The 13,001-nt window shown below is 38.7% G+C and overlaps 1 protein-coding gene across 2 annotated transcripts in view; it reads right to left on the bottom strand.

Annotated features, from left to right (window-relative positions):
• Positions 1 to 1,859: 1,859 nt before the first annotated feature.
• The window catches only part of gss (glutathione synthetase), a 25,538-nt gene continuing 14,396 nt past the window's right edge, over positions 1,860 to 13,001 (bottom strand). For both annotated transcript variants that reach the window (XM_046056579.1, XM_046056580.1), the window contains exons 10-13: positions 8,280 to 8,474; positions 7,126 to 7,207; positions 5,832 to 6,021; positions 1,860 to 2,038 (exon numbers count right to left, since the gene is read on the bottom strand). In XM_046056579.1, the coding sequence (XP_045912535.1) occupies positions 1,915 to 2,038; positions 5,832 to 6,021; positions 7,126 to 7,207; positions 8,280 to 8,474 (591 nt within the window). In that variant the 3' untranslated portion in view covers positions 1,860 to 1,914. The remainder of the gene's footprint in view (positions 2,039 to 5,831; positions 6,022 to 7,125; positions 7,208 to 8,279; positions 8,475 to 13,001) is intronic.

Below are 13,001 nucleotides of genomic sequence, written 5' to 3'. Positions count from 1 at the left end.
TAGCTGAATAACTGAATTTCAAGACTGCTTTTTATGATTTATTCACACTAGCAAGCAACCTTTACTGGATGAAATAAAGACATGTTTTAGCCCACCTCCTCAAACATTTATTCCATTCAGAAAAGTCACCGCTGTGTCTTAGTCAGTGTTTACAGTGGTGGTGGACAAATCATATATATGCAGCTCTTTGCCTTATATAGAAATAACATACATACATATAGATTAATTGACAAATTGAAAAAATAATCATTAAATTAACTGATTTGAAAAATAATTGTTAACAATAATCGTACACTCACTATTTACATTGTAGCAAAGTGTAATTTCTTCAGTGTTGTCACATGAAAAGATTTATTACAAAAACGTGTACTCACTTTTGTGAGTGTGTGTGTGTGTATATATAAAACTCAATACATGCTGTGATTTCAAGTAAATGTTTCTATTCAGGTAAATTTGCTTCTTTGTCAGGTTTTCTCAAGGCCTGCAAATGAGGCGGGTTGTTTGGGCTACAGGCATTTCACCGTGAATCATTCAAGGTGGTTTGTTGATCCGGTTGGTGGAGCTCACACTCAGCACCTGGAGAGGGCATGGTTACGTACCTTAAAAAAAATTCCAAGCTGTTCGTGTGTGAGGAGTTTTAGGGAAGTTTAAGTTAATGTAGATACATCATCTGCTCTCCCCAGGCATTGCTGTTGATTTCACTGCCTTATACTGGTTTAAGAATTTAGCAAAGGTCTTCAGTGTAATTTTGTGTCCACTGTACATTGTGTGTAAAAGTTTAAACTTTGATGTTCATATTCATGTAATTTCAGGATTATGGCATCATGAATAACACATTGTTCACTGGTGTTTCAAAAGGAACATTCAACACTAGGGGGCCACAGACATGATGAAATCATGAGAAGCTATTAGTTAATGATGACTACTGTATTTGGATGTCAATAGAATTCATGTGTTGTGCTTTGATTGGCCACTTCTGGGGTCTGCCAGTTTTCCTGCAGGCTACTAGGAAGAAGACATGAACATTCTTATTAACTCAGAGTTCATGATTAATGAAAAACATTATTTCTCACTTTAATTGATATACTCTTTGAGGTACTGTGGATTATTGTGTACTCCCATAATAATTCAAGGAGTCTTACATGCGTGAAGTCATGCTTTTTCCTGCAGGAATTCATGATAATTCATGTACAATAACTTTATCTCTACACACAATGGATAGTAAAGAGAATTTTTTTTCACAAAGAAAACTTAATGCTTAATAAATCATGATTCATGATGATGTACTCTACTGATGTTTTAATTCATATGTTGTTCATCCATGAAGTCACAAATGAAAGACAGAACTGCCATTTCCTGATGATTCATGAGATTAATGCATAAAGTAATGCATAATTCATGATAATTCATGTACTCTTACTGTAAAGTGTTACCAGGGAAAGAGACACAGAAAGAGGTGAGGGAAGCCGCTGTGTTTGTAGCAGATGTGTGCGGAAAAGAGAACTGAAGGGAACGGTAGCTTTCAGATTCAAGTAGGCTAGTTAATAAATACTTGAAATAAATAAAAAGCTACTTGAAATAGAAATGTACCCTGCTAACCACAACACCACCCATTACAGCCCCAGCCGCCGCCACCCAGGTAGAATGTCATTTTGTGGGAAACACTAAACGCTCAATGTTGGTAATAAAGGAAAAAATGGAAGCTTCCAGGGATGTGAGCATCTCCTCAGCCTACACTGGTAGTATTTCTGTCCAACCTGTCTCCAGTAAATGTGGGACACACATTTGCTCTGCATCATTTTCATGCTCTAGCAGCCAAAGTAACAACATGACTCAAAAGTGAAAACTTGATTCTACTGTTGTCTATTTGTGCATTTTTTTTTTATTTGAAAGCTGAGAAGGTAGTAGTGTAACTTAGATGAGGAGAGGATTGTCCAGCACTGCCACTCCCGCTGCTACGCCTCCGTCTGAGTGTTCTGAACTCTTGGTCCTCAGCAGATGACCCACACACTCGTTCATCACCATGTCTTTACCTTGCCTGTAAGGAAACAAAGACAAATTAAATCTGCAAGCAGGTTGAACGGGCCCTCGTCTCCTTGCCTCCTTCCTGCGTCTTTCTGAGTCAACTTGCATTTTGGGCAATGTATAGTTTAGTTACAACATTCAGTTTCATATAGAAACATGGAAATTGTTTGCCTTTAAAATAAAGCAGAAATACAAGATCACTTTGAAATATAGCTGCAAGCGGCGGTTACCGAGTTCAAATCTTTTTGCAGTATTGTGATTTCAAAAAAGTTTCAAACACAAAGTTTAAATTGTAATGAAACACATCCTGTGAGTTTTGTATTGACAAGACAAACAGCTGTTTGTTTATAGTCTGATTAACATTTATTTATTTAGCTGACGCTTTTATTCACAGCGACTGGTCGCTGGCCTCTGGAGCAACTAGGGGTTAAGTTTCAGGGCAAGTTTCAATTAGTTATGAGGACATATCCTGTGAGATTTGTGATGATTGGAGAGTGAATATCTTTTTTATAGTCTAATCTGTGTAATGCCAGGCCCATTTCTTGTAGTTGTAGCGCCCCCTAGGGCCGATTTGAATAAAACTTTCCAGGCATACTTGGGGCACATAAATATCCTGTGAGATTTGTTCCGATGCAAAATGTATTTGCCGACCCCTGCTGTATAGTATTACTTCTTCTTCTTCAAACTTATGTATTCAACTTAGTGATGGGCATCTACACTGCCTGAATTCTACCAGAAGTCGAGCAAGAAGAATGTAGTGACGAAACGTGCTCTGTAGCGTTTGTCCATTTTCAGCTACTGTAGAGACATGACAGTGCAACATGGTGAGGTCCATGGGAGGGGGGGACCTGTGGTTATTGTTATGGCAGAAAATTGTGTCCTCTTACATTTAATCTTTTATGTATGTTCTTTTACTATTATTATTATTTATTATTATTATGTATTGTGTTTTATCCTTAACCTTTCCTCTCCTATACTACTTATGTTAGTCTGTCCACATTTACTAGGGTTTAGGTCAGAGCTGTGAGATTGTTTTTGGTGTTTTCCCTCTCTTGTTGTTCCTCTCCTCTCCTGGAATGTTCATTCAAGGCTGGGAGAGGATCTCTGTTCCCCAAAACACAGAAACCTACACTGTGTAAATGATGCATCCCTTTGCTCGGGGCCAGACATTAGTGACTGTCTATGGAGACAGAACCTCTGGTCCAGCTGATTTGTGTTTTAGTACTTCTCTGTTTATTCGCTTTTTTTAAATAAATTCTTCAAAGACAATGGTTTGTTCTAACTCAATTATTTGCTCAGCCCCTCACCAGGAATATAATTTCCACGACACTTATGTAGATAGATATGGCTCATTCTAAGGTAACAAAAACATACTGTTTCATTTTATAAGGTCTTTATACACCACTGAAAACATAGTTATGGATTTTAGATATCACATTTCTTTCAATATATCCTCAGAAACATTACACACTGAACGTTTATTTACAGCGCCACCATGTGGACTCATTTCTATGGAATCACATGCACATCACTTCCAGTTAGTCCCGAAGTTCACACTGCAGGTGAAGTGTGGAAATTATTTGTGGTTGATGTCAGTTACTTATTCAATTCAAGTTGCTGACTTCGGGTTGGGTTTAGGGTATAGCTCTCAAAAAACAGCTTCCTGTGTAATTGCGAATAATTACTCACCAAGGCAACAACATTTGACAAGAACTCTGAGATGGATGTGATCAACCTCCTATGAGGAGCCTCACTATAGACATTTTTGTTCATTAATGCTTAGTGGGGTAAAAATATGAATTGGGCATAAGAAATTAGGTTTGAAACATGTCCTTTCTGGATGCCAGTACGTGGCGCTATCACTATGACTGGATATTGACATAAGTCTCTAAGAGGTTTACTTGTGAATTTTGGGACAGATCTGACCAAGTCTAGTCCATTCACATGCTACTTCCTTTTTCATGTCGAAATCAATTCAACGTCACGCCAAGGACATGATCAAAGAAAAACTGCGCAATTTAACATTACAAGGCTCCTAAGACTGCGCTGCCCACATCTGAAGTCAATCGAGTTAAAGCTCTAACAGGAGTTTGTGTGTAAAGTGACTAATTTAATTCAAAATAGCCGACTTCCTGTCGGATTTGTATGCCTCCAAGAGGGTGATGTTTAAGTCTAGAGATGATACATTGGCCCCCCACATTTCGTACAGCTATGTAAAATGTACGGCGGGGGCTGCTTCTTTGAAATTTTATATGGGGCGCTATGGAGCCATTTCTCCACAACCACGCTGCACAACCATATTAGACAACAAATAACACCCCTACTGACATAACATAACTAACCCTAAGCTCAAATTCATGCTCAGCACTGCTCCATTGATTATAGTTTATTTCTGTTTACCATTTTTCTAATGCTTATATATATTAATGTACACAAAATTACACAACACTTTTGTTTTTGCCCCCATTCATCATGAGCTGAAGTCAAAGATCTAAGACTTTCTCTATGTACACAAAAGGCCTATTTCTCTCACATATTGTTTCAAAATCTGTGTTAGTGAGCACTTCTCCTTTGGTATTGCACAGGTTACGCTGGCCACAATAAAGGCCATCTTACATCTTTGAGTTGATGATGAATGGGGGCAAAAACAAAAGTGTTGTGTTTATAATTTGGGTCAGTGTACATTGTCTGCTATGTAGCAGATGGAAGATACAAACTCAATTTATAAAATGGGTAGCTCAAGTCAAGCAATCTGATTGCTTCATAGCAGTGATATAATGAGGGTAAATAACGGGTATGACGTCAAGTTCCTTCGCACAGATCCGTATCACTCCGCGACAAACAGGGTTCGAGTTATAATCTGAGCTTCGTGGGGGCTTCACGCCCCATTTACACCTGGTATGAAAATGTGATCTGATACAGATCGCATTTTACCGGCGGAGATAAATAAATAAATAAATAAATAATGAGAGAGAGAAGTCATTGCTTATTACGTGATTCAACATTTCCCTCTCACACACACGAAAACGCACAAACACACACACTCAGCAGACCACTACTCGCCCCAGATGTCTGCAATATTGCAACAAAGTTTAAGTTTCAATAGCCTGTTCAAAAGACTATTGCTGAAGGAGAGACCAGCCTTTATGGTAGGTATAATATAAAAGTGTTATTATTTGACGCACTGCTGGCCGACCGCACACAAGAGCAAGCATATTATAAGTTACCAAAGTCAATCTACTGACGCTGGACAGTTTTTAGTGGCTGCACAACAAACGGCAACGTGCAAATAGATGTAAATAAATAGTTCTAATAATTCTAGCCTTTGATGTATGTTGCTTAGCAACCGTCACGCCTATGTAGCCTACCAGCAGCCTGGTGGAGTTACTTTTTGTATTCATAAAGAAATGTCTGCTGATGAAATAAAGTCAAATTGTAGTGCGTACTTTCTTTTTGCCACACTTTTATAAAAGAAATACCTCACTTCAGGCCGTGATAAACGCTTATTATATCACAGTTAAGGGGGTTGCTAGCCCGACGCAAAGCCTGTCGTGAGCTATTGCTTAAATATAACCTTTTATAATGTGACAAATCTACATCCCTCCCTTTTCCTAGGGTAATGATTAACTCTTAGGATTTGCACCGAAACAGTTCCAGAGAGAACTACCACTTTTAGATTGATAACCCTGTATCCAGTCCTCCTGCTTGTCTTGCTGGTGCTAATTAACCGTGTGTTGGCATGATCTTGGCCACTGTGTCGTTCCCACATAGTTTTATTTAACGCCAATGAAATAGTGATTACATACCTGACATATGCTCCAAACACTCCCAGTTCACTGAGACAGTTGCTGATTTTTAGAGGGGAGTCTCGCCTAAGCAGGTAGTTCTGTAAAGGGGTAGGATGGATTTTATCCATCAGAATATAGGCCATCCTCTCTGTACTCTCCTTCACTTCCTCCAGAACCTGAGAGATCTCTGATCCATAGATGTTGTTACCTGGAAAAATGATGGCATAACAAAGTATGGAGAAACATTTAAGAACCAGACTTGGATTTGTCTGGCTTAAGACTTGACTTACTTAAGGACCCAATGCCTTAAAAGAAGTACATTAGTTAAATTAGTTTACAAACTTACTACTAGAGTTCAGAAGATCAATATCGCTCTCATTTCTGTACGTTAAAAATGAAGCTAACCCTGAGACTGTTTGTTTAGCTTTGCTGGAACAGTGGGAAAGTTAGCCTGGCTCTGTCCAAAGGTAAAAAACATCAGACAATGGGGGTTTACAGGAGGTTATGTGCCAAACTGTTTCTAGGTCGGGCACAGCAACTTCCTGTAGTCTTAGCTGGTTGCCTGGTAACCTCACAGTGATGACAAGACTACCTTTAGACAGATGCTTTTTCCAGAAGTAAAAATACCAATATGACTCTTGTCTCTTTCACAGTGGTTGATCAGCAAATAATAAATCAATTTTAGTAGTCAATTTGTATGTATTTATGTCCATTCTCGGCTTTCATATTTTGTGGTCCTATCTAACACCCTACATAAGCATGCATTATTTTCCACAGTACATGGACAAATGTTATCTGATATACCCTTAGTAAAGCAACACACCTACTGGTCTCAGTTATGTGAAATTATTATTATTGTTAACAAATTAAAAATAAATAAATAAATATATATATACACACACTACAACCAGCATTCCAAAACCCTAAAGACTGACATGTTGAACTGCAGTTGCTCATGGGAATTTGACTTACGACTTACCCTTAAGGACTTGTGACTTGTCTCGAGACATGATCTGACAAACTTGAGACTTGATGTAAGCTTGTCTTGAAAGACTTGAAACATGACTTGGACTTTAAACAGCTCTGTGACCAACTGTTGACAAAAAATGCATACTAATTCTCACCTTGGTAAGATAGCTTTAACTTGTGTACCTTTCAATAAAACCTTCAATGCTGTACGAACTGTGACATACATGTCCATGGAGTTACTGACATTTCAAAGTCTTCTGGTTTAAGAAATAGTGACCAATGTGGCAGTGATTTTAGTATTTGATGGAAGGGGGTATTTCTAAAGATGTTTCTTTCATTGTACCTCCTCCCTCTCGCTGTGGCTTCAGGACAAAGCGATCCGGTGCTCCCAAGGCCATATCAACGGTTTTGTCACCCTCTGGTCCCTAAAGGCAACATGGACAAAGAAAGAAACAGGAAAGATAAAATACCAGGACATATTAGCACAGAGCATAAAAATTAAATTATTTCAAATGATTTTACTTTAACTTTTTCTGTATACATTTCGCAGTGCAGAAACGTCAACTTACTAGGTTAGGTTAGGCCTGGCCATATCAAGGTATGATATAAGGTATTTAAGAAATCCTGCAGCCATGATTTTCAATACTGTCAACAATACAGATGCTGCTCTTTCAGTTAAATTGATATGGAGATGCTGATTCGAGGTTAGGTTATGGTTGAGCGATATTTACAGTATTATTTAATATTAATTTATTATTTTAAAGATAATAGCTACCACCACAAAGATAATCTAATACTGTGAAAAATACACTTGCCAGTGATTATCTTATGGCTTATTACTCCAGTGACGAAACAAAACGATCTCATAAGCATTTGAAGTTTTTAATCAAGTACTTAAGTAAAACTGATTCTTCAGTTCAGGAAAAGGTTTAATATACAGTGATTACATCACTCTGTGTGTCACAGCAATCCTTTTGAATCTGAGGTAGAGTATTTTTCTGATCAGGGAGCTGACAAATAGGTTCTGTTATTGGTGATGGAACAGTGGATAAGACACATGCCTTTGGTGTGAGAGACCCGGGTTCGAATCCACTGTGAGACACCAATATGTCCCTGACCAAGACACTTAACCCCTAGTTGCTCCAGAGGCGTGCGACCTCTGACATGTACAGCAATTGTAAGTCACTTTGGATTAAAGCGTCAGCTAAATGAATAAATGTATATTATTAATATAACACTGCAGTGATTTGGAAATAAGACTTAAGATAGACCTCATTATTCTAATGTGCTTTATGTGTCCCTTTCAGGATGATTGAATAAAATATTGAATTATTAATGAGGCATGATTTATTTTGGATAAATTGTTTACTTATATTAATCGAGTAATAAAAAAAGAATACTTAAAAAATCAAAAAACAGATTAATTGACTAATGGGAAAATAACGGTTAGGTGCAGCCCTAACAGAAACAACTGTGTAGTGTGTGTTATTTTTTCACCATGTCTAGAGTGTACAGGCCAGCGAAAGTTGCTCTGATCTGCTCCACTACTTGGGGTTGGTTGGGGAAGAACTTCTCTAGAACTCCAGGTCTGGCAAGAATCTGCTGGACCTTCTTGGTTCCAGCCAAGTGAGTGCTGATATCTGGACATTTCACAGCCAGAGAGCGCTCCATCAGAAGACGAGCATCCCAAGTCTAAAATAAAGAAAAAACAAAACACAACAACAACAATAAACACGGTTAAAACGGACACAAAAAGAATTCATTTAACTACGAAGCCTACTTAATCATAGAAGCACAAAAAGCAAACACTGATTACCAAATGTACATCAACAAAATCTAAACATGTCAGCAAAACCATGCAGGCAAAACGCTCTGATTCTGAAATGCTCTTTGTGGGATATGCAGCATGAAGTTTACGGAACGAAACCCGGTCACATAGAGCTGTGAAGAAGGTAGCAGACAGAAGCACACACACAAAAAAATAAGTAATAAGTTAATAACGTAAGACAGGCTGCATGCTCTGCTGCTGAAACGCTTCTGGGACGATTCTAGTGGACTTTGATGCAGGGCAATGGACACATCAAAACCATATCAACAGATTATTACATCAGAAACTAAAATGGGCAATTCCTAAAGAAAATATGTATGAGAGCTGCCACATTTGGCTGCTACCGCTGCAAGGTGCTGCTCCATCAGCAATTCATCTGTTCAGCTTTGCTCCATTTAGTTAACATGTCCTGAATAGTATTTAATCTCTAATGGCAAGACCTTTGCCACCTGACTATTATTATTTAACTTTCATCCTTGATCAGATATGTTCATTTGACATTAAATGCACCCATCTCACCAACAGAAGGCGTTCAATGACCACCGCCTTGCTTGTAAATATTTTCTGACATCTAGTCCACTGTTATGGAATAAAATGAAGACACAACAAATGGCTACTCTTAAGAAAAACTCATTTCCATGTAAACAATGATTACATTTAGAAAAACTGACAATATCCAACATTAAAAATCACCACTGCAAGTCAGTAGGAACTGAACATTTTGTTGGCATCATTAAGGTAAGTTCAAAGCTGTGTAAAGTTAACACTTAACCTTTACTTTGAAGACAAACTATCTATTTTAGATATAAACGTTAATTGATAGGTAACCCATAGTCTTGTTCATTCACTTCTGTACTAACTGCAGACTGAGTTCTCCTCAGTCAAATTAAACTTATTTGTTTATGTATTTAAAGGAACCGTGCACATTAATCTTCATGAGGACTTCAATCCAGTATGTAAATGTACCAGATTTAGCCATACAGACTTATTTTCATCTGCAGTCCCTGGCAGGTCGATGGGATAACAGAAAATATTAAAACATACACAGGCTCATAAGCACAAAAGAGAAGCACAGATAAGCATACAGCGGGTGAAATAAGTATTGAACACCTCACCATTTTTCTCAGTAAATATTTCCAAAGGAGCTACTGACATGAAATTTTCACCAGATGTTGGTAACAACCCAAGTTATCCATACATACAAAGAAACCAAAACAAAGAAGTTCAGAAATAAAGTTGTGTAATAATGTGAAATGACACAGGGAAAAAAGTATTGAACACGCTTACTGATATTTATTCAATACTTTGTTCAAAAGCCTTTTTTGGTAATGACTTGCTTTGAGACGCCTCCTGTATGGAGAAACTAGTCGCATGCATTGCTTTGGTGTGATTTTGGCCCATTCTTCCACACAAACAAGTCTTCAAATCTTGAAGGTTCCGTGGGCCTCTTCTATGAATTTTGATCTTCAGTTCTTTCCATAGATTTTCAATGGGATTTAAGTTAGGTGATTAGTTGGGCCATTCTAGCAGCTTTATTTTCTTTCTTTGAGACCAGTTCAGAGTTTCCTTGGCAGTGTGTTTGGGATCATTGTCTTGCTGAAATGTCCACCCTCGTTTCATCTTCATTATCCTCGTAGATGGCAGCAGATTTCTGTCAAGAATGTCTCTGTAAATTTGCCCATTCATCCTTCCTTCAATTATGTGAAGTTTGCCAGTACCATTTGCTGAAAAGCAGCCCCACACCATGATCTTCCCACCTCCAAACTTCACTGTTGTTTGCTCTCATCTGAGCACACTATATTCTCCCAGTATTTCACTGGCTTTTCCAAATGTTGTGCAGCAAACTTTAAACGAGCTTCAACATGCTTTTTCCTTCAGCAATGGAGTCTTGCGTGGTGAGCGTGCATACAGGCCATGGCGGTGGAGTGCATTACTTACTGTTTTCTTTGAGACAACAGTACCTGCTAATTGCAGGTCTTTTTGAAGCTCTCCACAAGTGGTCCTTGGCTCTTGGACAACTCTTCTGACTATTCTTTTCACTCCTCTGTCAGAAATCTTGCGAGGAGCACCTGGTCAAAACAAATTTATGGTGAAATGATTGTCTTTCCACTTCCGTTTTATGGCCCCAACAGTGCTCACTGGAACATTCAGAAGCTTAGAAATGCGCCTATAACCAATGCCATCATTGTGTTTTGCAACAAACTTTTTTAGATGTGAGGTGTGTGTCTATTATGATGCCTAAATATTTAAACTTACGCACTACTGACAACCTTCTTCCTGCTACAATAACCTCTGGTCTGGATCTCTATTTGACGATTTTTTGAGTAGAACATACATTCAGGTTTCCTGATATTAAGGTATAAACATGAGTTTGTTATACAATTAGAGATATTGATCTTTATTTAGGTAGGTTGTTAACCTGTTGAACACATACCCCAAAAAAGGAAAAAACGGCTAAAATAGCATACCCAAAATCAAACAGGTATAACGTCTCAACCATAAGGCCTACATACATAATTCTGGTATCCTTTGATAAGTCAGAAGCTATGGGATATAAATCAATTATAAGTAAAAGTATAACTATTACTATTCAAGAGTAAACTCAGATGGAAAACAGCATAAATGAAAGATTCAATTCTCGCCTGAAAAGATAACACATTTTATTGGGAATATCCCCCTAGGTATAATGCTGTTTGAAGCCCAAAAACTGTAGGAAACAATAAAATAACATCTTAACATCACCTGTTCACACACTGATGCTATAAGAGTCAAGCATAGCAGAGTTATAGAGAATTTATTAGAGGCATATCTACAGTGTGTACGGAAAGTATTCAGACCCCTTTAAATTTCACTCTGTTTCATTGCAGCCATTTTCCAGAAAAGTTCATTTTATTTCTCAATGTACACTCAGAACCCCATCTTGACAGAAAAAAAACAGAAGTGTAGAATTTTTTGCAAATTTATTAAAAAAGAAAAACTGAAATATCACATGGTCATAAGTATTCAGACCCTTTGCTCAGTATTGAGTAGAAGCACCCTTTTGAGCTAGTACAGCCATCTTCTTCATCAGTCTTCTTGGGGATGATGCAACAAGTTTTTCACACCTGGATTTGGGTATCCTCTGCCATTCTTCCTTGCAGATCCTCTCCAGTTCCGTCAGGTTGGATAGTGAACATTGGTGGACAGCCATTTTCAGGTCTCTCCAGAGATGCTCAATTGGGTTTAGGTCAGGGCTCTGGCTGGGCCAGTCAAGAATGGTCACAGAGTTGTTGTGAAGCCACTCCTTTGTTATTTTAGCGGTGTGCTTAGGGTCATTGTCTTGTTGGAAGGTAAACCTTCGGCCCAGCCTGAGGTCCTGAGCACTCTGGATGAGGTTTTCTTCCAGGATCTCTCTGTACTTGGCCGCATTCATCGTCCTGTCCCTGCAGCTGAAAAACACCCCCACAGCATGATGCTGCCACCACCATGCTTCACTGTTGAGACTGTATTGGACAGGTGATGAGCAGTGCCTGGTTTTCTCCACACATACCGCTTAGAATTAACGCCAAAAAGTTCAATCTTGGTCTCATCAGACCAGAGAATCTTATTTCTCATAGTCTGGGAGTCCTTCATGTGTTTTTTGGCAAACTCTATGCGGGCTTTCATGTGTCTTGCACTGAGGAGAGGCTTCCGTCGGGCCACTCTGCCATAAAGCCCCGACTGGTGGATTGCTGCAGTGATAGTTGACTTTGTGGAACTTTCTCCCATCTCCCGACTGCATCTCTGGAGCTCAGCCACAGTGACCTTTGGGTTCTTCTTTACCTCTCTCACCAAGGCTCTTCTCCCCCGATAGCTCAGTTTGGCCGGACGGCCAGCTCTAGGAAGGGTTCTGGTCGTCCCAAACGTCTTCCATTTGAGGATTATGGAGGCCACTGTGCTCTTAGGAACCTTGAGTGCTGCAGAAATTGTTTTGTAACCTTGGCCAGATCTGTGCCTTGCCACAATTCTGTCTCTGAGCTCTTCAGGCAGTTCCTTTGACCTCATGATTCTCATTTGCTCTGACATGCACTGTGAGCTGTAAGGTCTTATATAGACAGGTGTGTGGCTTTCCTAATCAAGTGCAATCAGTATAATCAAACACAGCTGGACTCAAATGAAGGAGTAGAACCATCTCAAGGAGGATCGGAAGAAATAGACAGCACCTGAGTTAAATATGAGTGTCACGGCAAAGGGTCTGAATACTTATGACCATGTGATATTTCAGTTTTTCTTTTTTAATAAATTTGCAAAAATTTCTACATTTCTGTCTTTTTCTGTCAAGATGGGGTGCTGAGTGTACATTACTGAGAAATAAAATGAACTTTTTTGATTTTTGGAAAATGGCTGCAATGAAACAAAGAGTGAAAAATTTA

This window comes from Micropterus dolomieu, linkage group LG08, assembly GCF_021292245.1.
Source record: "Micropterus dolomieu isolate WLL.071019.BEF.003 ecotype Adirondacks linkage group LG08, ASM2129224v1, whole genome shotgun sequence".
Lineage (NCBI taxonomy): Eukaryota > Metazoa > Chordata > Actinopteri > Centrarchiformes > Centrarchidae > Micropterus > Micropterus dolomieu.
This window is presented reverse-complemented; position numbering and strand designations above follow the sequence as displayed.